Source organism: Chlorocebus sabaeus, chromosome 24, assembly GCF_047675955.1.
Source record: "Chlorocebus sabaeus isolate Y175 chromosome 24, mChlSab1.0.hap1, whole genome shotgun sequence".
In the NCBI taxonomy this organism is placed as follows: domain Eukaryota; kingdom Metazoa; phylum Chordata; class Mammalia; order Primates; family Cercopithecidae; genus Chlorocebus; species Chlorocebus sabaeus.
The window spans coordinates 57269903-57297202 of NC_132927.1; the positions used below are offsets into that span (position 1 = coordinate 57269903).

At 39.4% G+C, this 27300-nt stretch overlaps 1 protein-coding gene across 2 annotated transcripts in view; it reads left to right on the plus strand.

Moving 5' to 3' along the window:
* TSHR (thyroid stimulating hormone receptor) overlaps positions 1–27300 on the plus strand; it is a 191953-nt gene that overhangs the window by 1187 nt on the left and 163466 nt on the right. For both annotated transcript variants that reach the window (XM_037984341.2, XM_073011229.1), the window contains exons 2-4: positions 4455–4645; positions 11694–12085; positions 12402–12727. In XM_037984341.2, coding sequence (XP_037840269.2) covers positions 12558–12727 — 170 coding nt within the window. In that variant the 5' untranslated portion in view covers positions 4455–4645; positions 11694–12085; positions 12402–12557. The remainder of the gene's footprint in view (positions 1–4454; positions 4646–11693; positions 12086–12401; positions 12728–27300) is intronic.

Genomic DNA, 27300 nt, shown 5'->3' on the forward strand with positions numbered 1-27300 from the left:
CATAAAATAATTCTTCTAAAGACCTCCTATGCATTTGCAGTTTCAAGCTGCTTAGTTGAAATTGTTCCTCAAGAATACACTCCACCGGACAGAGTTTAAGATAATTCAGAACAGCCATAAAATTGCCCCATACGCATGCAGAGGCATAATAATAACTGTTTATTTGTTAACATTTTAACTTTTAAAACAATTCTATTCATTCAAATAATTCAGCAAATGTATGCTGGATATTTCCAGGATCCAGACGTTGTTTTAGACACTGAAGGTGCAGTGAAAATAAATAAACAACATAGACCTTGCTTTCAAATTGCTCAGAGCCATGTGAGAGAAAAAGACTAATAAATGACTACAAATCTCTGTGTAATAGAATACTGCATAGGTTTCTATGGAAAGACATAAAAGAGAAACTTTCTGAAGGAGTGATAATCAGATCAACCGCAGGAGAAATGTCTGCCAAAAGAGCTAATGTAATCCTGAGCTACATTAATAAAAACTGATAGTCCACAGCTTTTCCTCCCTGGTTCAACGATATTTAGAGAATTGGATTCTATTATAGAGGCTTTATTTTTCAAAGTGATATTAACCAAATAAACATCACAGGACACAACTGGCACCAAAGGGTTAAAAATCAGGTTTTTTTTGTTTGTTTTAGTTCATTTTGATCAAGAAATGCTTAAATATGTTATTAAATTCATAGCAGCTGTTTGTCAGCTATGGTGTGCTCTTGGTCAACAGATATGGCATCCCAAAAAAAATGTAGTGAAGTCAGGGCGGGGGCGCTGACTCAAGCCTGTAATCCCAGCACTTTGGGATGCCAAGGTGAGCAGATCACGTGAGGTCAGGAGTTCGAGACTAGCCTAGCCAGCATGGCGAAACTTCGTCGCTACTAAAAATACAAAAATTAACCGGGTTTGGTGGTGGGCACCTGTAATCCCAGCTACTCGGGAGGCTGACGCAGGAGAATCATTTGAACCCGGGAGGCAGAGGTTGCAGTGAGCTGAGATCGTGCCACTGCACTCCAACCTTGGTGACAGAACGAGACTCCATCTCAAAAAAAAAAAAAAAAAAGTAGTTAAGTCACATCACTGAATCTTCGTTTTTTGTGTCTTAACAAAATAGACAAAATGAGTTAAAGCCAACAAAATAGATTTTACCTGAAATTGTCTCATAACTCTCAAAGATATGTATTACTTTTAATCAATATGGCCAACACACATTATACAAACACAATACCATACTTAAGCAGAATCATCTGAGCTTAGATTTGGAGAAACCTACAAAGTGTATTGATATGGTCTGGCTGTGTGTCCCCACCCAAATCTCATCTTGAATTGTAATCCCCACATGTCGGGGGAGGAATCTTGTGAGGGATGATTAGATCATGGGGCAGATCCCCCATGCTGTTCTCATGATAGTGAGTTCTCAGGAGAGCTGATGGTTTTATAAGAGGCTTTTGCCCACTTCTCTCTCGTGTCATCATGTGAAGAAGGATGTGTTTGCTACCCCTTCTGCCATGATTGTAAGTTTCCTGAGGCTTCGCTAGCCATGCAGAACTGTGAGTCAATTAAACCATTTTCCCTTATAAATTACCCAGTCACAGATAGTTCTTCATAGCAGGGTGAAAATGAACTAATACAAGTATCATTTGCAGTACGCTTCTTTTGCAAACCATGTATTATAAGTAGGGGCACACAGAGGTTACATTATGTATTTGTTTACTAGGGATTTGATTAAATACCACAGAATGGGTGACTTAAACAACAAAAATTTGTTTCTCACGGTTCTGAAGGCTGCAAGTCCGAGATCAAGGTGTCAGCAAGTTCAGGTTCTCCTAAGGTCTCTGTCTTTGGCTTCCATTTTTTCTCTGCATCCTCAAATAGGCTTTTCCCTGTATGAGCACATACATGGTTTCTCTTCTTATAACAACACCTGTTATATTGAATTAGAACTTCATACTATAGACTAATTTAACCTTAACTACCTCCTTAAAGTCCCCATTTTCAAAAACAGTAACGTTGGGGGTTAAGGTTTCAACATGTCTTCCCCAAAATTGTACCTATTCAGGATTAGTGTCATCAATGATCTTCTCATTACATAATACCTGGATTGAGGTAGCTGCGGGAGATATTTTTGATATGCCTCACCCACATCACCCCTTAACTAGAAATGATTCTACCCACAGTGTTGGGCCCCCATGGCCTTGTTTATATTATACAAAGCCCCTACCTGTCTCACCGTGGCTTATTAGACAAACAGTAGACAGACACCTGAGACCATTTGAGCCAATTGGGCTCTTTATCCTTTGAGAATTGAAAATGGGGACTCAAGCTCCCAATTTGTTGCTAGAATAGTCTTGATGTACAGGTAAGAGCTGAGGCCGCCACAGAGAGGTGACCATCTTCACCTGTGTTCAAGAAGCAGCTGATAATGCTAATCTGCAGAGACAGAGAGAAGTGAGTAAAGCAGTGAGAGGAAATAAACTACACAACTACGAGGAAATAAGCCCAAGAGAATACAGCCCCAGTTCCTGACAACTTCCAAGTTCCTGGATTCAAGTCTTGTTATTCCTGCTTGTATTTCCTGTACTTGTTTTTTCACGATACACTAGAGGCAACTGGAGGTGGTTAAATGCACAGATTCTGGACCCAAACCACTTGGATCCAAGTTCATTATAGTACCTATCAGCAATGTTACTTCACACAAGTTACTTAATCACTCTGTGTCTTCATTTCTTCCTCTTCTAAATGTGGACAGTAAAAATAGTACTTCGTGTGTCGTTGTTTGGGGGATAAAATAAATTAATGTGTGTAAAGCACTAAGCCTAGTGTCTAATTCATGGTAAGCATTATTGAATGTAAGCTGCCCTTATATGTAAGCTGACAAATACTATGACATCCTAAAAATGTTAGTTCCATGAATATTGGTACTCTATTATTTTGTTCTAGAACAAAGAATGTATTAATACCTTGTTGCCTTGTGATGATTTCCCTTTTGAAGCCTAAGATTCGTTCTGTTGATTGAAATCTAAAGAGCCTCGACTAAGGTTACATTAATGAGATCACCAGCCTGTAAGATCCAAGATGCTAATTCTAGATATAGTTTCTTGAGCAGTTTCATCAGAAACACTTTTGAACCATACAAAACATTAAATGCCTAGATGAGCTAGTCAATAAAAGGGTTCTGGAATGGGGCTAGTCATTGACCTGAGCATCCTAACCCAACTCATCTAGAATGAATAAATGTAGAGAAGGGAAAACAGCTCTTATGTAAGAAGCTGGGGGTGGCAGACAGAGGTAGTGCTGTTTCAAGGAGAAGGGACAGAAGTTGTATTTCACCAATAACTTCCAAATTTATACAACTATGAAACAACAACAGCTGATATGATTTGGTTCCGTGTCCCCACCCAAATATCACATGGAATTGCAATCCCTAATGTTGGGGGTGGGACCTGGTGGGAGGTGATTGGATCACAGCAGTGGATTTCCCCCTTGCTGTTCTCATAATAATGAGTTATCACAAGAACTGTTGTTTGAAAGTGTGTAGCACTTCCCCCTTCACTCTCCCTTTCTCCCACTCTACCATGTGAAAAAGGTGCTTGCTTCCTCTTCACCCTTCGAAGCACCATGATTGGAAGTTTCCTGAGGCCTCGCTAACCATGCTTTGTGTACAGCCTATGGAACTATGAGTCAATTAAACCTCTTTTCTTCATAAATTACACAGTCTCAGGTGGTTCTTTATAGCAGTGTGAGAATGGACTAATACAACAGCACACTATGTCCATGTGACACAAAACTATATTTGAAATACCGAAAGTTTCCTCAGATGTTTATTTTTTTTTCACCGTGGCTCTCCCCTTATCTCCATTTCTGTCAGCTACGTTGTTCTGCACTTATGGCCTTAGAAATGGGATGTGACCACAGAAAGCAGAAAGGGAGAGGAGTTGAGGAAGAAAAAGAAGAAGAAAATACTTCATTTTCTTCCTGGCTTATGAGTATTAAACACAAACATTCTCAGATAGCACAGGCTGTGTAATTTGTTGTAGGACTCTGTGAAAAATGAATATGTTAAGCCCTTTTGCAAAACTGATTAAAATGTCAAAATGGCAACAACACAGCATTAAACTAAGCACTGGGCCTTGCTGAATACAGGGCGCTGAGTGATTGCACAGGTCACAAACCCATGAAGCCAACCCTGCTGTCACAAAGGAGTCATGCTATAAACGAATGATTTGGAAAGAAATACCATGGACAAAAGAAAAGAGATTCCCCGCAAAAGAAAAGAGATTCCTGACTGGGAATGTGAGAACAGAGAAGAAGGGGGTCCTGGAAAGGGAGGAATAGGAGGTTGGGGAGGCAGACCTCCAGGTGTAGGGAGAAAGCCTATGTTGACAGAGTGCCCAGCCTCCACTCAAGCAAGTGCTATTTACAGCTTGAACCTACCTGTTTTGCCCATAGGCATCAGAGGAGGATGTTACTTCAAAAGTAGCCTGCATTGTTCTTGGTGACTGTCCAGCACAAGTGATGACCACCTACATCATTGGATTTTGCTTTGTTCCCTCGAGCCAACACAGATGGTCAGGCTCCCTTGTAGTATCACTGCACAGTTATAAGTCATAAGACAGAAGACACCAAGTATGATGTCGTAGGTAAGTAAAAGGGAAATGCCCCAAATCTTGATTAGGTGGGACTAAATGGAACTACTCAAAATTCTCTCTCCGTCAAGTCAGTGGTGAAATTCACTCCCTTTACATAGACAGAAAACAATCATAAATTGTTGTTGACTCTTTCTATATCAAGTTTGCAAGTTACCTTCAAGTCTAAGAAGAGTCAAGATAAAAAAGATATTGCAAGGATAATATTGCCTACTACTCAAAGAATCATCTTTAGCCATTCATTGTGCTGAAGGTCTGTTGATCCCATGAAGTTCTTTTCAGCCACACACTTACTAATTATAGATAATTATCACTGCTAAGAGCATCACAGATAGAAAACACAGCAATTTATATGCATTTAGGTCAAAGTGAGCCACTAGTAATGTACTAAACCAAAATTGCAAAACATTTCTGTAGTTAAGCAATATAGCTAATCAATAAAGAGGTTCTGGAATGGAGCTAATAGAATGCTTCACTTTAATGGGTACTTTTTGAAAAAAGATAAAACACACAGAGGTATAAATTGCCTAACACCACTTTCTAATACTTGAACCATGCTAATAATTCCTCTATGAGAAGGAAAAAGTAGTGTTCTATAGCCATTCTCATTCATTACATTTGAAAGGATTTTGTGTGTGTGTTTAAGGGACCTGAGTGCACTTTTCTCTTTAACCTGATCACAAAGATTGATCATCATCTCGTCTCATGTGTTTATTTGCCCCATTTTAAAGGTTATGCTAAAGAAAGAAAATTGTCTTATTAATTGTCATAGCAATTTGCTGAGCAATTTGTTGAGCAGACTGTTAGAACATGGTTAGCCCTAAGGCATGTTCCAATTTGCTGAACTGAAACTGTAGGCACAAGAGTTTTTGCCTACATTATAATTGCCACTAAGCCAATTTCATGCTGCCTAAATCTTGATGTAAAATATTATGGATTTCAGCGTACCACTTTTGTTTCCAGCAAAAGTGGAGTAACAAGAGACCAGATTTACCCTCCCACCAGAATTATACCAAAAAAACAGGCGAGATATATGAAGCAATGCTTTTCAAGGCAGTGGTTATCATACCAAGAAGGACCATGATCCCTGAAAGACAGGAAACAAATAAAGCAAGCCTTATGATTGCCATAACTTACTGCCCTGAGAGAGTTTCCAGGTCATGGTGCAAGGAGAGGGAACCCAGGCAGAGCCCAGTGGGTTCTTTATATTGGGGAGACAAAGCTGAGAGGTTGGGAAGATGCAGGTAGGTAGAGTTTGCAGGACAAACTACAGGATGTAGAGAGAAAACTATAAAGGGTCTCCATGGAAGATTTAGTAGAGCACTAATCCTTACACACACGTGAAAAAAATGAGGCTGGAGAAAAAAGCAACTAGCAAGATTGGAGGTAAAATTGTCTGTTGCTCACAGGGGACCAGGAATAGTGACTCTTCCCACCAGCCAGATCTGAAGTACCTCATAATTCATGGACCACTGGGTAGAGTAATCAGAAGGGTCTTGCCTAGGGAATGAGAATAATTAGCCCTAGATTATATGTTTTGCTAGTCCCACCTAATAAAGCTCAAAACCGAGGTCCACAAATCCCACATTCTTTCAAAGTAATTTACATCTGACAACAAATCTCAAGAATATTTACATGAATGCAAAAATTCCAGTGCCCAAAATGGGTAATATTTACAATATCTGCCATCCAAACAAAAATTATCAGGCATGTAAAGAAACAGAAAAATGCAACCCATTTTCAGGAGAAAAATCAACCAATCTAAGCTGACCCAGAATTGACAAATATATATATATATGTGTGTGTGTGTGTGTGTGTGTGTGTATATTCAAATTATCAAACAAGGACACGGTTGTACATTGAGTTTTGTACCCCAGAAAGATATCTTGAAATTCTAATGCCCAGTATCTGTGAATGTGACCTTATTTGGGAATAACATCTTTAACGATATTTAAATTAAGTTGGGGTTATAATGGATTAGCATGGACCCAAATACAACGACTGATGTCCTTATAGGAAGAGGGAAATTTGGACACAGAGACACACAAAGAGAATGCCTGATGATGACAGAGGAGAGATTGCAGTGATATAATCCAAAGGAAGTCAAGGATTCCCGGCAACCACTAGAAGCTAGGAACAGTCAAGGAAACATCCACCCACAGGACTCTCAGAGGAAATATGCCACACCAATACCTTAACTTTAGACTTCTAGCCTCCAGAACTGTGAACAAATTAATTTATCTTGTTTTAAGCCATCAAGTTTGTGGTACTTTGTTACAGCAGCCCTAGGAAACTAATATAGATATCAAGGCAATTATTGTGTTTTAGATAGTCAAAAAGTATTATACAAAGAGACATGGAAAATATGAAAAAAGCCACAAACTGAACTTCTGGAGATGGAAATCCAATTTATGAAATAAAAAATACATGGGATGGGATTAGTGGCAAAGTAAATATTATGGGAGGACAAAAAAGAATACTGAATTTGAAGATATAGCAAAAGAAACTATCCATAATCAAAGACAAAAAGAAAAATAATTTCTTACTGAGAAAAGCATCAATATTGTCTTTGTGAGACAATTTCAGTTAGCCTAATAAGTGCAATAATTGGAATGCTCAAAGGAGAGGAAAGTGATGAGGGGGAAAAGGCATATATGCAGAAATGGAGAAACAATGGCTAAAATTTTTCCAAGTTTGACGAAAACCATAAACACACAAATCCAAGAATCTCAAAATACACCAAGCACAGGAAACTTGAAGAAAAGTACATCAAGGCACATTACAGTCAAATTGCTCTCAACCAGTGACAAAATCTGAAAAGCAGCCTGAGTAAGAAAAAAAAAGCAGATTATAAAGGAGCAAAGAAAACTTTGACATGAGATTTGTCCTTGTAAACAATGCAAGCAACAAGAAAATGAAGCAACGTTTTTAAAGTAGTGAAAGTTAAAAATAATGTCAATCTATGATTCTATACCCAGAAATGATATCCTTTTTTAAAAAAGAAGACAAAATTAATACTTTTTCAGACACAGAAAAGCTGAAATAATTTATAACCAGCAGATATGTATGAAAAAAAAATTAATGAATATCATTCAAGCAAAAGGAAAGTGACAGCAGTGGAAAATATGAATCAATACTAAGGAATGAGAAAGACCAGAAGGGGTAACGGTCTTATTATTTGAATCCCTTTAAAAGATAATAACACTATTATGGGATTTATAACCTATGTATGAGTACAATGTATGGCAACAGAAGCATAAAAGTTAGGCAGGAGAGGAGAAATGGAGTATAAACAAGCATTCAACAAGTATAGTGCTGAAGGGTTCTTTTAAACCATGTATAAATTGGCATAATATCAACTGAATGTAGACTATGATAACTTAAACATACATGCTATAAACCTTAAAGCAATGAGTATAATAACAAGAGTTATACCTAAGATTCAGCAAAGAAGATAAAATGGAATCGTAAAAATTCCTTAATTAATCCAAACATGTGTTTAAAATAAAAGGAGAATTGGATCAAATAACAATGGAGAAAATGGAAAACTAATAGCAAGATTATCCACTTAAACCTAATGTGAATAATGACATTAAATGTAAATGATCTATACAATCCAAATGAAAGGCAGAGATGGTGAGACTGAAAGCAAGACCCAACTCTATGCTGTTTTATAAGAACTGCACATTAAATATAAAAACTCAAAGAGGTTAAAGTATGAAAAAAACCATACCATGATAACGCTGATCAAAAGAAGGCTGGATTGGCTCTACCAATAACAGAAAAGTAGATTGAAGAGCAAAGGATGTCACAAGGTATAAAGAAGACCATTTAATAAGAATGAAGGGAACAAGAAAATAATAGTCCTAAACACGTATTTACCTAATAATAGAACTTCAAAATACATGAACTTCAAATTGCATGAAGAAAAACCTTACAGAAATGCAATGAGGGGGAAAAAAAGCAAATCCCCAATTGTAGTAAAAAATGTCAGTACCCATATCTCAACAATTGATAAAACAAGTAGACTTTAAAATTAGCAAAAATACAAAAGGCTTAAGCAATACTATGAACAACTTGACCTAATGACATTTGTAGAACACACAACTCCACAAAAGCTGATCACATATTTTTTTTTCAAGTACACACTGAACATTTTACCAAGATTGACCATATTCTGAATCATAAAATGAGTCTCACTAAATTTAAAAGTGTTCAAGTAATACAAATGATTTTCCCTGTGTATAATAGAATTAATTTAGAAATTAATAACAGAATATCTGAGAATTCATCAAATATTTGGAAACTAAATAACATGCTTCTAAGGAATCAAGGAAGAAATCTAAAAGAAAAATTAAAAAGTATTTTAAACTGAGTAAAAATGAAATTACAAGATATCAAAGCCCGTGATATGTCTCTAAAGTGGTATAGGGAAAGTCTACAGCACTACACACATACAATATTATAAAAGAAAAATGGCCTCAAATCAGTGACCTCAGTCTTAAGAAACCTCACCTTAAGAAGTAAAGAAAAGAAGAGCAAATTAAACCCCAAGTAAGCACAGTAATAAAATAATAAAGATCAGAGCATGTATCAATGACATCGAACATGAAAAAATAATAATCTACGAAACAAAAATTTGCTTCTTTAAGAATATGAATCAAATTGATAAACCTCTGCACAAAGTACTTAGGAGAAAAAAGAAGATACAAATTATCATATCAGGTATGACAGAGTTGACATTAGAATAGATTATATAAATATAAGAGGATAAGAGAATATTATGAACAAACTTATGCCAATAAATTCAACAATTTAGATGAAATAGACAAATTCATTATATGACACAAACTGCCCAGGCTACCTCAAGAAGAATTATATGACTTGAATAGCCCTAAATCTATGTTTAGAAATTGGATTTATAGTTAAAAACCTTCCAGTAAGGAAAATGCAAGGTTCCAACAGCTTCACTGGTGAATTCTACCAAACAAGAAAGAAAGGAATAATATGAATAATGTCAGTTCTACACAAACTCCTATAGAAATTTAAAGAGGAAGGAATATTTCCCAACTTATTCTGTGATGGAAGAATTCATTGCACTCATACCAAAATTTGACAAAGAAGTTACAGAAAAGAAAATAACAGACTACTATCCCTCGTGAACCTCTGTGTAAAAACTTTTATACAGAATTTTAGCAAATCCAATGAAAGAGTATATTGAAAAGATGATAGGGCTGGGCATGGTGGCTCACGCCTGTAGTCCCAGCACTTTGGGAGGCTGAGGTGGGCGGATCACGAGGTCAGGAGTTTGAGACCACCCTGGCCAATATGGTGAAACCCTGTCTCTACTAAAGATTCAAAAAATTAGCCGGAAGTGGTGGCGGGCACCTGTAATCTCTGCTACTTGGGAGGCTGAGGCAGGAGAACCACTTGAGTCCGGGAGGCGGAGGCGGCAGTTAAGCCAAGATCCTGCTGTTGCACTCCAGCCTGGGCGACAGGGCGAGGCTCTTCTAAAAAAATAAAAAAAATTTTTAAAAAAAGATAAATAGATCATGATCAAGTGAGATTTATCCCTGTAATACAAGGTGGGTTGAACATTCAAAAATCAATCACTATGATTCACCACACTAACAAACTACCATGGAACCATCACCACAAGCAAGATTTAAAACAGTTTTATTACCCATAAAATTATCTGGTGTTCATTTGTAGTCAGCCGTACCCCAGGTCTTTGCAACCACTGATCTTTTTCCTGTTCCCATAGTTTTGCCTTTTTGAGAATGTTATATAAATGAATCATTAATAGGAATAATTACATATAAATACATAATATTTTGAGTTTGGCTTCTTTCACTTAACGTTATGCATTTAAGATTTATTCCATAACAATACCATGGTGATTAAAAAAAAAAAAAAGGCCGGGTGCGGTGGCTCAAGCCTGTAATCCTAGCACTTTGGGAGGCCGAGGCAGGCGGATCACGAGGTCAGGAGATCGAGACCATCCTGACTAACAAAGTGAAACCCCGTCTCCACTAAAATTACAAAAAAATTAGCCGGGCGTGGTGACGCATACCTGTAATCCCAGCTACTCAGGAGGCTGAGGCAGGAGAATCGCTTGAACCCGGGAAGCAGAGATTGCAGTGAACAGAGATCACGCCACTGCACTCCAGCCTGGGCGACAGAGCAAGACTCCGTCTCAAGAAAGAAAAAGAAAGAGAAAGAAAGAGAGAAAGAGAGAGAGAGAGGAAGGAAGGAAGGAAGGAAGGAAGGAAGGAAGGAAGGAAGGAAGGAAGGAAGGAAGGAAGGAGCAAGAATCCGTCTCAAGAAAGAAAAAGAAAGAAAGAAAGAGAGAGAGAGAGAGGAAGGAAGGAAGGAAGGAAGGAAGGAAGAAAGAAAGAAAGATTTGTGTATGTTGTATCAGCAGTTCATTCATTTTTATTGCAGAATAGTATTCCAATGTGGAGGTATCAGAGTTTCTTTATCCATTATCTAGTCGTGAGACATTTGGTTTGTTTAGTGGTTATGAATAAAGCTTCCGTAAAATTTGGAATACACATATTTTAAGCGTACAGTTTAATGAATTTTGATAAATGTATACATCCACTTAACCTCCACCCTAATTAGGATATGGAAACCATGTGTGTTCCCTCCTGTCTTTTTCTAGTCAATCTTTCTTAACCTTTATTCTGATACAGTTTAATGAATTTTGATAAACGTATACATCCACTTAACCTCTAGCCTAATTAAGATATGGAAACCCTGTGTGTTCCCTTCTGTCTTTTTCTACTCAATCTTTCTTGACTTTTATTCTGATTTCCATAACCACAGCTTTTTCCTTCCTGTCCTAACCAAGTTCATGTAAAAGGAATTATGCAGTATAGAGGGAAGTGACATTCCTTTTATCCCAAGAGGAATAAGTGATTGAAGACATTTAATAAGGAAATAGGCACAATCTGATTTATGTTTGTAATGATCTTTTTGGCTGCTGTGCGAAGAACAGTGAGTATGCCACATAAGTATTATTTTTCTTCCCATCTTCCAGGGGGAATACGGCTCAATAAAATTCCCAGGTCGACCAGAATTTCCATACTGGACCCATTCAGGGAACCTGGACTATTTCTGCCATTCCCGATTCTTCCCAGCAGATGGCCCCAAAGTCCAGTTACTGAATTGCCTCGCGGAGCCGCGGGCTGCAGTGTGAGGCAGCCGCTGCCGGTCGACTCCAGCATGAGAGTGGCAGCTGGAGTTGGGGAGCAGCGAGAATCCTCCAGGGGTGCAGGGCGACGGCTTCGACCGCACCGCGGGCTGGCCACGGCTGCGTGCCCGTCTCTGACTCTCAGCAGAGGTGTCTGTGGCCAGGAGGAGCTGAAGTTCGGCAGGACATTGGTCCGCCCGGGGACAGTCCACTCCGCGAGGACTTTCTCTGGATAAGGAGTGCGTGCGAGTGGGTCCGAGGCAGACAGGGTGTCTAGAAGGCTACTCGCGAGGGAAGGTGGCTCCTTGGATTTAAAGACGAGGAAAGAAGGGGGAATCTAAACTAGGCTTTGGAGAGAACTAATGGGAGGGGCGCGGGGCGGGAGGGTGCGGGCTGGAAAACAGAGGGGACAGCCAGGACTGGTGTTGGGTGTCAGGGAACAGACGGAGCGGACTGCGTGGGTCCAGCCAAGGAAAGTGAAGCAAGCAGGCTTGTTTGGGTCGAGGTTGCCTAGGGAAGCGGAGAACTCAAGTGCCTCTTTTCCCCCTTCTCCAGCCTCCTCTACAGTGGTGAGGTCACAGCCCCTTGGAGCCCTCCCTCTTTCCACCTCCCGCTCCCGGGTCTCCTTTGGCCTGGGGTAACCCGAGGTGCTGAGAGCTGAGAATGAGGCGATTTCGGAGGGTGGAGAAATAGCCCCGGGTCCCGTGGAAAATGAGGCCGACCGACTTGCTGCAGCTGGTGCTGCTGCTCGTCCTGCCCAGGGACCTGGGCGGAAAGGGGTGTTCGTCTCCACCCTGCGAGTGTCAACAGGAGGAGGACTTCAGAGTCACCTGCAAGGATATTCAACGCATCCCCAGCCTACCGCCCAGTACGCAGACTCTGTGAGTACCCGGGAGAGATGAGGGTCGGACCTAGAGACCAAGGGCACCTGCGAAGGTGGCCCGAAGTGCACAAAAGCAGCTCAAGAACAGCCTGAAGTTGTGTGTGTGTGTGTGTGTGTGTGTGTGTGTGTGTCTGTGTGTGTGTGTGTAGATGTGTGTGTGTGCTAAAAACTTAATCGCCCACACTTGGGAAGGTATCATTGTTGACATCCTCATTCCTAACACAGGAAAAGGTTACAAAACTTTGATGTACAATGACAGTGAGAGCTGTTCTTTCCAACATGCTGCTATTGGGTACTTTGCCTAACCCTGGTTGAATCTGTCTCATTTGAATTAATAAGGATAATGGCATTTCAGGAACTGACCTTTTTGATCTTATCTTGGGTAATAAAAATTGCAAAAATATGTATTTCTCCTTTTTGTTTCTCTAGATGGAAGATTATCTTAGCAGTTCTGCTGATTCATTAAATTGTTGACAAAAGTTTAATCAGTGGCCCTTTTTAAAATGAACTGCCTATACAGTATCTATAAGTTACTTACTCAAATGTGAACTGTCAGTGAACTAGTGCGTCCAGAACCCTGCTTTGTGATGGGCATGATAGAGGTATAAAGAAATGAAATTTCATAAAAGTATAGTGCATTTATCTGCATGTTAAATGTTACCAAATTAGAAACCTGATGTTAAATAAGATTATGCACACACAACCTGTTTCTTAACAGCAATTTAAATCAGTAATCATTGAAACTGTAGACAAATCCAAGGGAATAAAGTCTCTCTTGATTGGTTATAAATAGAACAGAAAGCAAGCATAGTAAAACAACCTAGGCTGGTTAAATCCAGTTAAGGTAAGGAAGTGCAGGTTATTAAAGAAAATGTTGATAGATGAAAAGAAATGAGAAAGCTGCACCTCTAGATTTCCTCAAGAATTTAGCTCATGAAGACTATTTAACAGTAGATGAATATTTCAGCACAGAGATGTATTTCTGTGCTCTGAGATATCATAGTTTCTCAGCACACCTGAATTAATTAGTTCAATAACCTCCAAACAGTGTGGTGGTCATTCTCCATGCTGCCACCACAGAATAAAATGTGTAAAAGGTTTAATAGCCTCTTGATTACACCTCTACACGGGTTGCTTGTCACCTCTAGAATAAAATTCTTTTGTGCAGCCTACTAGATCTTTCAAGACCTAGTCAAGTCTTTCCAACCTCATTGCTCCTAATTTCTCTAACTTCCCCCTCCTGCTGAGAAGAACTTCTGGCGCTTCCCCAAAGGTCCCTGCTGTTACAGCTGCCCTTGCCTTTTTTCCCACATTCTGTCCCCTCTGCCTAAAGCACATTTTCCCCATTGCTTCACCTGGCTAATGCCTACTCCCAGATCCAGATTCTGGATCAACCCTGCAGGAAGCTTCTCCTGACCCATGACCTTTAGGCTGGGTGAGCTATACCCACTTCCCAAAAGTGTTCTGTGCATGAACCTAACCCTAGTCCTTAGACATTGTCTGCTTTCTTGTAACTTGTTATTTATTTGCATGCCCACCCAAGCAGGACACAAGCTTCTGCAACATAGAGATACTGTCATTCAACCCTGAATTCCTGAAACCCTGGAACTACTCAGACACACACACACACACAAAGCTTATGTGAATAAATGAACAAATGAATATGCCAGGTCTCTGAATGTCCACTGTGTGTTGGAGAGAAATAAATCCAAAGACATCACTTCTTCAGAGACTTCTTTAACAGTGGCAGAAATTAGTCATTGAAGAGAGTTGTGGCTCTGACAGTGAAAAGGAACTAGTAGACATCCTGTTTAAAATTCCACCAAAAGTTGAGAAAGAACGGGTGATAGAGAATGAGCAATGGAACAGGAGTCAGGAAACCAGCATTCTCTTCAGACCTTCTTTACTAACCGTGAAATTGTGTAAGATGACTGATTTGGAAGCAGCCAAATTTCCTTCTGAGTAACAGAGAAGGTTCAACTAGGTGCTTTCTAGGTGACGACATGTTGCTGATGAAAATAGTCTGAGGGAAGGCACTGAATCACAAGAAGTAATTGGATAAAGACAGTGGCAAGGAGGATCTGACCTTGAGAATAATGGAGAGGGAGGTAGTATGTTCTGAAGAATAAAGTAATTCTGAGATGGAAAAGAGAAACGTGATGAAAAGTATGGGTAAAACAATATGGTAGTCTCCTTTGAACAATGGCTACAACCATCTGCAACAGTAGAAAAATGATTTTTAAATCGTTTGGGTGCGGTAGAACTCTTCTGTTGAAGAAAAGCATATAAGAGAAGTAAAATGTGTAAAGCTAGCAATTATATTGTGTTTACTTATGGGGGGGGCGGGTCCTGTTCTCAGCACTTTGCATGAAGTCACCCAATGAATCCTCACCAAATCCAATTAAGTAGGTGATGCTATTATCCTCATTTTATAAATGAGGACATTGAGACACAAAAATAAAATGAAGTAATTTGCTCAATATTGCACAGCTTGTAAGTGGTAAAGTCAGGATTTGAAATATCATATCATCAACTATGGAGCCTGCACCCTGAAGCCACCACTCTCAGATGAAAAGTGTGTCTCACCATACCAGTTTTCCCCTGATGGTCATAGGCTTCGGAGAAAAAAGTCTGAAAACAAGTCACATTCAATAAACCCACTGATAACCTCAGAGGCTATTCATCAGATAAAAGAACTCAGAAAGCAGGAGGTTAGCAGGGAAAGGAAAGAAGAAGGGAAGGAAGAAAGAGAGAGTGGAAGAGAGGGAAGGAGGACAAGAAAGACTAAATTAGTCTTTCTTGACAAGAAAGATCTAGATCTTTGGTTATAAATAGAACAGAAAGAAAGCATAGTAAAACAACCTAGGCTGGTTAAATCCAGTTAAGGTAAGTTAGATCCAGTTAGATCTGTGTCTAGATCTTTCTAGACAAGAAAGATCTAAGTTATAGAAGGTATTCCTGGCTGAAATAAACTAAGTTTTTGTCATTAAAAAGCCATTCTGGGTGGTGACCTCTTTTTGGAATCCACTTAAATTATACAGAATCTACCACTGAGACATGTTCTGTCTCACAAGTTTTATATTATTCAGAGCGTACCTCTTTTTAAAATTTTTGAAGAGTTTACACTGGTTTAAAATGTCTGGTATTTTGTTCTTAGAGAGTTATTCGCATTACTTCTGCAACCTTCATCAAGATGCTGTATAACCACTTCTTAGACATTTTACAAATTATCATGGTGCTGAGAACAACTCTTTCTAAACCTTATCTTCTACTCATAGATTATTGTTCCGAAGTAAACAGCTCTCTTGCTCTACTATCCATATCCCAGCCCCGTGCTCTTATGGATGGAGGGGAGGCAGTTACGGACTGTGGCTGTCACTGAAGAAGTGATGCTGTATCTTTTCCTCACTCCTCCCCTCCAGAAGGGTATGATGCTTTACCTGAGCGGAAGGTGAGGGAGAGCTGGAATGCCTACTTTCCCCACCACCAGTGGAACATTCTAGAATCTTTGATGTGTAGGTAGTTTGAAAAAAATAACTCTCTTCAATTGAAAATTACTGATTTAAGGAAACTTAAATGAAGCAAGAGAATAAAATTAAAAATATAAGTGTTGGCATATAATTATAGATCATATTATCTCAAAAGCAAGGATAACAAGATTGACCCATCACCTTCTCTTACTCAGAAAGTTGCCATTTGTTGCCCCTGTGCATGAGAAGATCCTTCCTTCTCTGAATAAGGAGGTAGAAAGGATTTGACAACCATTCTGAACGATTCTATGTATTTGTGCGGATTCTTCCTCAAGAAAGTGCTGACATGCCTTACTATGTTCTTTTAACCTACTTGCTTTCAGTTTCATTATGACAGTAATTGCCACATCTGCCTTCTCCAACCCCACTGCCATCTGTGGTCTTGGGTTTATCCATTTGTGTGCCTTCAGATATGTTTCTGAAGGAGCTGTTGTTTTCAGGTTCTGTTTTTACTCATTTGCATTCTGCATCTGTGGCTCTAATTGATGGACTCTCCCAGTGTTTACTAAACTGAAGACAATCATTCATCATCTTTGGCATTTGTACCCTGTGTTCCATCTGTGCTGTTATTTACTCAGTATTTTTAAGTTGACTCACTTCTCTAACTGAAATTTATTTAGAAAGGTTACAAGTGGAAAATTAGCATGACTTGGTACAAATAAAAGGTAACCAGAAAACTAAAGACAACACAAACAAAAATATAATTAAATTCTAGCTACAGACTATTGTCTGTGAATACACTGAGTTTACAGCTGCCTTGTCTTTGTTAAAAAGGAAGGGAAATAAGTGTTAATAAGTATTAAAGAGATAACAATCTGGCATGGTGTCCTTGGTAGTATCAAAAGGATGGAAAGACAATAAAAAAAGGAATTCCTCTCTCACTGTGTGATTCACTGTTATTTGATGCCAGGTGGGCACTCCACCTAAAATAATCTCATGTATCTCCAAGTCATCTTTGTTCCACACTTAAGGAAATGTGGATGTTTTGTATATTTCACAATGGTTTTAGTCACAATCAGTGGTTGTAATCTGAATAACAATTGTTTCCAACCTAAAGAGAAGCCCTCTGCTTCCACACCCACATGCTCCCCAAACACAGCCCCACACATATAAGGTGACTTCAGTTCATATAGCCAGGCTCTGTGAATTATTCTCTTCCATTCTCTCTCTCCTCTCCCATACATATGAAACAGTGTTCTAAGAGAAGTGAAGAATTCTGACCTGAATGTTAAAGGGGTTTGATTTATTCACTTGAGATGAACATAATAATAGACAATAAAATTTGTCCATCATATATATATGAGAGAATATATAGAGAGAAGGAATATATCTATATACCTATATGTGTATATATAGACAGATATATATATTCAGATATATATATATATTTAAATCAGTCAAGGTTTCTGGTAATAAGTAATAGAAAACCCACTCTGTTTAGGTTAAGGAAGAAAAAAATTTTTTTGAAAGAACAACATGTAATTTACAGAATTACTGCAGGACCAGGCTTTGAAAATAGGCCAAGGCCTACGGTGGGCAAGGAACTGGAGCTACAGTGAATCATCTGTTTAGGACAATTCTGTGGGCAATATAGAAACCACAGCCACTGGACATCTCCAGTTTTGTAGCTGCCAGACCGTCTATGTACTGCCATCAATAATTTCCCAACCGTCCCTGTCTCTTTAAATATCCTACCAGAGAGTGGTATCCTGTATGGGAGCATTTGATTGACTGGCTGTAGGTAGGAAGAGGAAGGAGATCACCTGCCCACTTTTGGTGTCTGAAGTAGGAGACACAGGACTGGGTCCTTCTAATATTCCGCACGATGGGGAATTCCCCACTGAAGAGGGGCCATATGCACTCTACATTGCTCATCATTTCCTTCATTCTCCAAATCTTTACTAAGGACTGACTATATCGCAGACACTGTGTCACACTCTGGATTTCATGGAGAACACCACCAACATGTCCCTGTCTGCAGGGATCTTACATCCCTGCATAGTATGGGAGCTCCATATTAATCAAATAATTACATAAACACAGAGTTATAATTGTACACAGAGTTATAATTGTGTAAGTGTGCTTGAGTGTGCTCTTAGTAGGGATGAGGGATACTTACCTAAACTGGGGTTCAGGGAAGGCTTTGAGCTACCTCCTGAAGAACCAGTAGGAGTTGAGTGTAAGAAGTTTCAGGGGAGCAGGTGGAAGGTGGAGACATGGTGTTCCAAAAGCTTTGAAGAATTCTGACCTGAAAGCTGAAGGGGTTTGATTTATTCACTTGGGATAACATATTAATGGACAATAAAATTTGTTACTACTCCCTTCATAACTCAGTACAAGTCGAGGTGAATTCTGATGTCTTTAGGAGCAGTTTCTATGCACACACACACACAAAACAGTTAATGGGGGTAGCTGCCTTTGTAAATTAATAATTGGTTTGTTAAAGAAATAAATGTAAAACCTAGTTCTTTATTGAGTTTTCTATGTATTTATTATTTTATTTGGAAATCTAATCATAACAATTACTTTGAGGACTATTTTATCGTTTAATAATATTTTAATAACTGATTTCTCATATAGTTTAATAAAATAAATAAATGAAAACAAATTTAATGTATTTTGTTTTAAAGTACTTGAATGCTTGATGAAACTTTCCCAATCCTTAGAAAATTTAAAAGCATCTATTATGTTAAACTTTATAAGTACCAAGAATCCTACGTTTTTAGACAGCCAAGCTCTGGAGTGAGATCCTCTGGGTTGAATGCCTTGGTCGCTATTTCCTAAATATGCTTTTGGAAACATTGCTTAATTCCTCTGGGCCTCAGTTTCTCCATCTATTAAAAAAAGGTAATAATAGTCCCTGACTCACCAGATTCCTGGGTGGTATGAATGAGTTAATACTGTCAATGGATAATTTTCAAAGAAAGGTAAAATTGTAACTCTCATACACCTATAAATTGAACACATGTTAAAGATTTTAATTAACTCACTGATGAGTGTATATGAGTTGCCTAAGGTTGCCATAACAAAGTACCACAAACTGGGTGGCTTAAAACAACAGAAATTTACTCTCTCACAGTTCTGGAAGCTAAAAGTTGGAAATCAAGGAATACCTTGATGAGGCAGGGCACATGCTTCCTCTGAAGACTCCTGGGATAAATCCTTTCTAGTTCTTCCTAGGGGCTGGTTACTGCTGGCAATCCATGGCATTCCCTGCATCATTCCAATTATTGGTTTTAGGCCCACCCTCATTCTCTATGGCCTCAACTTAACTCATTACATCTACGAAGATCGTATTTCCAAGTAAAGTCACATTCTGTGGTTCCAGGCAGATATGAATTTTGGGGGGATGCTTTAACCCACCATAATGAAGAACCTTGTAAGATATTACAACTAGTTTAAAGGATAACCCACAAACTAGACATATTTATAGATTAGGAATATCAGAGTGACTATGCAGATGGAGGCCAAACTAGCTTCTTCCCCAGTCAGGGAGGGAAGTTCACAGAAGCTCTTCCATACGGGACAGAATTTACAATCTGTAGACAAAATTGTTTTGTATTGCTACAATTATGTACAATCTAGAAAGTTGTAAAATAATTCCCATAGAATCAGACTGAGAAACTTGGAAAGGTGTGCTCTAGTCAATACAGAGCTTTTTGTTGAAACACATTTTTTCCCAGTAATACATGCAAAATTATAGAAAAGTTACCACCTCCTAGTGAGCACTGTACAGGTAAACTTATTAAAATCTCTAATTTCCTTTTCAACTTAAATCACAAGTCAAAATAAATTACTCAATTATACATTTTAAATTGGAATAGCAAGACCAATCTATTAGATATCCCAACTAGGTCAACAGCTTCTGTTAATACAAATACTCAGAATACCAAATGTATATTGATTATTCTTTTTTTTTTTTTTTTTTTTTTTTTTTTTGAGACGGAGTCTCGCTCTGTCGCCCAGGCTGGAGTGCAGTGGCGCAATCTCAGCTCACTGCAAGCTCCGCCTCCCGGGTTCACGCCATTCTCCTGCCTCAGCCTCCCGAGTAGCTGGGACTACAGGCGCCCGCCACTGCGCCCGGCTAATTTTTTCTATTTTTAGTAGAGACGGGGTTTCACCATGGTCTCGATCTCCTGACCTTGTGATCCGCCCGCCTCGGCCTCCCAAAGTGCTGGGATTACAGGCGTGAGCCACCGCGCCCGGCCATATTGATTATTCTTAAACTCAACACAAACACATTAAAACTATGGGTCTGATTTAGATTCTCATTTCTATTGTTAACTCTAAATTTTCCCATACTAAAACATGTTTATTAATTTAATAAATTGATCTTCATCCCCTAATGAACTCCAGGTTCTTTATGGAACCATCCACTGGTTTCCAGGTTCCATATAGTTAGGGTTGCCCTATCCAAACGGACCCTCCTCTTACACCTGTAGGGCAGAAAATATCTTTTCTTTACTCATCACATGGTGCATGGCTGAGATCCTACAACAACAACAAAAAACAGATTGACAAGAAAAAAACAGTAAACAATTAAGTTTTACATGACATGGGAACCTTCAGTAATAAAGACCCAAAGGAACAGAGAAAACTATGTATTTTTATGGACAGTTGTACAGATTGTAGGACAAAAGGATATGATCGAATGGTAATAAATTGTGGCCGGTGGGGTGGATCTTAGCAAGTCTTATTTGTTCAATTTCATCTTGGTGTCTCTGTGTCTTCATTCCTTTTCTCCTGGTATAGGGAGAGCCCCTCTGAAATGAGGGTCTTCCTACTTTAGAGGAAGACCAGAGAATTGTTTTACCACCTGACTCAGGGGAGAAGGGCAGGAAAAAGAGAGAGACCTTCTGCTTCTGCTGTTTTCTCAAATGCCAAGGTGTCACATTTGGGGATAGAATGTCTTGAACCCCATTACATTTGTCATTCAAGTGTAGTTAATAGCATTCCTTTCACTCTCAAAGGTGTCCCAATTTTGGGGCTAAATTATTAATACTAATAGATCTTCCTATTAGACCATGAAGTCCAGAGGCCCGTGGGACATGCTCAGCCTTGTGTTTCATTGCTGTAGGTGTGATTGTAGATAATTGTAGCAACCCACTTAAAAGAGGGTTGGTCTCAGCCGGGCACAGTGGCTCACGCCTGTAATCTCAGCACTTTGGGTGGCCGAGGCGGGCAGATCATGAGGTCAGGAGATCGAGACCATCTGGGCTAACATGGTGAAACCTTGTCTCTACTAAAAATCCGAAATTTAGCCGGGCATGGCGGCAGGCGCCTGTAGTCCCAGCTACTCAGGAGGCTGAAGGAGGAACATTGCTTGAACCCAGGAGGCTGTGGTTGCAGTGAGCCAAGATTGCGCCACTGCACTCCAGCCTGGGTGGAAGAGCGAGGCTCTGTCTCAAACAAAAAAAAAAAAAGAGGGTTGGTCTCTCAGTACCACCTCAAAATCTGCAAGCCCCGCATAGATAGTAGCAAAGCTCCCTCACTCCTTCAGTTAAGATTTGCAACTCTTTGGCTCTCTGAAGACACCTGAAATGCCTTTCCTTCTGGCTTACAGCAGGAGCCTCTTAGCTGATCTGCTTTCACTTTTGTTCTCAACAATCTATTCTTCACACAGTAACCAGACAGATCTGTAAAAATGTACATCAGGTCACGTCCTGCCGCTACTCGGAACTCTCCTGGTTATCTCAAAGTAAAAAACAAAGTCCTTACCATGACCCCAAAGGCCCTACTTGATCCAGATCTTCTTTATTTTTCTGATGCTATTTCTTATTGCTCTCCCTTGGTAATTCCGCTTTCATTTCACCCTCTTTGCTGGTCTAACACGTATCAGGCTTCTCACATTTGATTCCTCCCTCTGACTGGAACATTGTTTTCCCAGACATCTGTGTGGCTAATTTCCTCACCTCCTTCAAGTTTTTGTTTAATTGTTATTTTCTCAATTAAGCCTTTCCTAATCACTTTATTTAAAATAGAACACTCCTGCTTTCAAACCAAAATTATCCCATAGCACTTGTCACCTTCTAATAGACTACATAATTTACTTTTATTTATTTATGTCTTTCGCCACAAGAGTCTTTATGTATTTCCCCCTAAGAGTAAAAAGGAAGCTTTTTATTTTGTTTTATTGTCATGTGTCTATTTTGTTCAGTTTATGAACTCCAAGTGCCCAGAAAGAGCTTAGTATTTAATAGGTAGTCAATAAATATTTGTCTAATAGAGGAATGAATGAATGAATGAATAAGTGAATGGCCCTCGAGGCACTTTAGTGTCATTCCATTGGATCCCTCACACCCTTTTATGATTCTTTTCCAAAAAGTCCTTGAATTGTTTTTTGTTTGTTTGTTTGTTTTTGTTTTCGAGACGGAGTCTTGCTCTGTCGCCCAGGCTGGAGTGCAGTGGCCGGATCTCAGCTCACTGCAAGCTCCGCCTCCCGGGTTTACGTCATTCTCCTGCCTCAGCCTCTCAAGTAGCTGGGACTACAGGCGCCCACCACCTCGCCTGGCTAGTTTCTTTGTATTTTTTAGTAGAGATGGGGAGTCCTTGAGTTTTATTGCTATGTTAGGATAGATGGAATTCTGCCCTTATGTTTTTCCTTATTATCTGGGATGTTAGTTTTTTAGATACTGAAATGACATCTGATGGAGTTCCCCTTCTTTCACTGCTTGTCTGGCCCTACGCTTACATTACTAAAACCATGTTAAAGGCATTACTCTGAACGGCGACCTTCAAGGAATATTAATTTTACCAATGCTTCCTTCGTTTTTCAAATGTAGTACTCCTAGGGAAAAGGAAAGGAGAAGAGTTTCCTATGATAGCTGGGGCACCTAGAAGCATTCCAGAACAAGCAGGGCTTTCCTTCGAACTCTCCAGTTGTTTTGTTTATTTGTTTGTTTTTGTTTTGTTTTGTAACTACCAAAAAATCACAAATAATTTTTACCGAGAAAATTACAAATTATTTTCTGTTATATAACTGTTTTTCATGCAGCTTCATATATACCTTCCTGAAGTATTTTTCTGCCTTCCTGGTAACATCCTTTTGAATTTGCATATCTTGACCCAAAGGGGTGACTTGAAGATCCAACATGTCAGGCACAATAGGCCAGAGAAGATGTTTTTGGGAGGCAACATTGTGTGTGTTTAAAAGTCCAACCTCAACAATCAGGTCAGCTTTGATGAGGCCAAGCCCATTCAGACATGATATCAGACGCCTACATCCAGAATGTCCAGTTATTTTCATCTGTGTGAACAAACTAGCTCTCTTGGGTCCTAAGTCTATTTTCTTAGACCACCTCTGATGAAGTAGTAAGCATAGAAAATTCATAATGCATAAAACATAAATGAATTAGTTTTGTCTAAATTTATCAGTCAATTTACTAGAGTAGTTGTTGCTTTTTGTCCAGAGCTGAGAAATTTAACTTGAATTGATCTATCTGATTATTTCAGTGTTTCCTGGTTGTACAAAGTGTGTTTGTTACCCTTCAGACTAAGGTTTATTAGACAAAAGTTCATGGGCCTCCTAGGAGTTCGTGGTTGTGCTCTTAGGAATCTGTGGTTATGTGAAAATTTGGCCCCATCAGTGCATTTCTGAGACTCTATAACTTTCCTTAGATCTTCAAAGTGTCCTTGACCCCTCACAAGTTAAGAAATTCTGCTTTGGAATAATTTGGCATTTTGTAAGTGTACTCACTATGACTCAATCTTTTTATTCTATTACAGATAACCCTAACAGATATATTTTAACAACAAACGAAAATCGCCTGACCTTTGTATGGCAAGCTGGCACAGTTAGTTACTATTTAAGACCATCATTACGACAGTTACTACCTTACTACTTGAGACTGTCATTACCACAGTTACTACTGTTACTACTTGAGACTGTCATTACCACAGTTACTACTGTTACTACTTGAGACGGTCATTATGAGACTGAACAAAGGAAAGAACATAGAAATGAAAACGTAAGACAAAAGAAACTGTTTTAAAGGACGGGTCCAGCGGAAGAAGAGAGATCCCTGCTTCTAGTGAGCAAAGGCAGTCCCTAAGTTTCCACAGCCCTTCGTATTTATTGGGTAGCAAGAGCAGGGAGGAGGAGGTAACGATTGGTTGGCTGCTTAATTGATCACAGGTTCATATTGTTACTAACAGGCTTCAGATGTGCCTAATTGCAAGAAACACTGCTCTTGGGGTGTGACTGCCCTCAGCATCCCTTCTGGGTGGCGGATGCAGTTTGTCAGTTTGCCAACATTCTGCATTTATGAGAACAGTTTGCTGTTTATCCATATAGCCTCCAGGGGAATAGTGAGTTGATCACGACCCTCACTCTTTCAGCCTGCAACACCTTTGAATGTGATGGTTTTTCTTCTGAACATATTATTATAGTGATTACTTTCTTTATGGCTCACATTTAGCCTGTCCCGTGATAGGCTCTTCACACAGAAGTCACTGAATGTTGCCACTTTTTCAAGTCAATAGTTGACAGGTTTTTTCAAGTTTCTAATGCCTACTACATGATCTTAAATTCTTCATACTGACTCTGTTTCCATTTTTACTGAAGCTGGTCAACATACTTAATTACTCTCTGCCTTTCATTACATTAATTAAAAAATAGCATTTGAAAATTTTAAGAATGAGCAAAATGGTCCCATTTGTTCAAAATTACAGATTGAGTTTTAAAGTTTTCCATTTAGATGTCAGACCCTACTTACTTGACTTCATTTCTGTATGAACCTTTAAGAACATTTAGGGTATTCCAGAAATTTTCAAAACAATTTTTTAATTACAAAGCTGGCACTTGTGATTTTTAAGACATAAGTATTGTTCTCTTATATGAGGTGACAGGTATATGTACCCTGGATTTTTATGGCACAGCCCCACTGAAAAGACTTCCATGAGAATGTTCCAGAAATTCAAATAGTTCCTCATCATTTTAATCTAAACTTCCCACATTACTTGCGCACCTGGAAAGAGCTTCCTTATGTCCAAATTTTTCTTTCAGAAAACACAATCTCTGTATTTACATGATACATGAAGCTTTTGGCTTATATTTTGTAGGCATTAACTTAATCTTACCCATGCCTGTGTGTTCTCATAATTATGCAACTCCAGAGAGGAGACTGAAATTGTCTCCTTTTATTGCCAGGTACTGTCACTTTATATTTTGTTATTTCAATCTTTTTTCAAGCCAAGAAACTAGAAGGCTACTTTTAGGGAAGGGCTTTGTGCATGAGAATAAAGAGGATCTAAGGACGGGCATAAATGAGATACTCTTCCATGAGAAAGTCTTTAGTTTTTTCACGGAAGAGTATCTCATTTATGCCCGTCCTTAGATTATCTTTTTTTACAATGTTTTACGATGGCAGTATTTCTGTCTCAACACCCTTTGCAGTTATTTCTGGGTTTGTGGACATGGTCCACAGATTTGAGATGACCAGAAATACTACCTCTAGACAGGTGGCATTTTATTGTAAAATGTTCTCCCTTCTTTCCTTTTTTATATTTTAAATAAATATTTATTGATTACTTCTTATCTGGAGTAAGATAAGAAGCTGTTAAGGATTTTGAGCCACACACACACAAAAGCAAGACCTGACTTACTTTTTTTTTTTTTTTTTTTTTTGAGACGGAGTCTCGCTCTGTTGCCCAGGCTGGAGTGCAGTGGTGCTATCTGGACTCTCTGCAACCTGCACCTCCAGGTTCAAGCAATTCTCCTGCCTCAGCCTCCCTAGAAGATGGGATTACAGGCATGTGCCACCATACCTGGATAATTTTTGTATTTTTAGTATAGATGGGTCTTCACCATGTTGGTCAGGCTGGTCTCGAACTCCTTACCTCAGGGGATCTAGCCGCCTCAGCCTCCCAAAATGCTGGGATTACAAGTGTAAGCCACCCCACCTGGCCTTGATCTGACTTGCATTTTAGTAGGATCACCCTGGCTACTATATTTCTTAATCGGGTGAGAGATGATGCTGGCTTGAACCAGTTTAATTGCAGGGAATGTGGTAAGAAACTTCCTGGGCTTATTTTGGAGGTAAATCCAACAGGATTTTCTAACAGACTATGTGGACTTTGAGTAAAAAAGAGGAATCAGTGATATCTTAGACTGAATTCTCCAGAAAGCAGAGCCCGTGTGAGAATTCTTGTTGGGGAGTATGATTCCAGGAACGGAAGGTAGGATGGGGAAGTGAAGCGGGGAGAGAGGGAGAGTTTGCTGCTGCTAGAAACAAATGGTTGCTGAAACCCCTGAGACCACCTGAGAATTCAGATGACTTGCATCTCAGGACCCTTGCTTTAGGAAGGAGGAAAGATAAAACATCTATCCATCAGTTCTTGGCTTCCATGAGTCAGGGAGTTAATTCTACTGACCTTCCAGGTTTCTTGTGCCTGGGTGACGACAGAATTTCCTGATATTAACAAAAAAAGTCCCCGGGTGGGAGATGAGAGGTGTGTGGTGCAGGGCTGAGATGCAGTACTATTGAGTTGTACCTGTCTGAAGCTAGTCAGAGCTCATACAGAACTGGTAGCTGCAGCAGGGCTAGTATAAGACGCATGCTGAGAGAATCTAAAATGATGTATAACAGGCATCCAGGGTCGGTTAGCCTTTGCACGACTCAGATCTGCCCAAACTTTTCATTATGTCTGGGTCCCATAATAAAGTACAGGGCCTCTGATTTTGTAAGAATGAGATGTCCTTACTTATTTGTTTTTTCACAAGAAAGGGGGATACAAGCCCCGTCTTCCACAGAGATTCCTTCAAGATGCAGTCTTTACAAAGACATAAGGCAAGAGGGTTTGTGAAATAAACTAGTCTGCCCTGCTGCAGCTGATCTTAAGGATGCCATTGATAGTCCTCGTCTCTCTTTGACTCCAATCCTAGATTTGTCTCGCCCTTGCCCAGTACTCTGACTGGTTGAGTTGATTGCCTGATGGAAAGACCCAGACTTCAGCTCCAAGAGTTCTGAAAGCTTAGTTGCCTTGTTCTTGTCTTATATAGCTGCTGTATTTTCTCCTTCACCATTGTCTGTGGGCTCAAAAG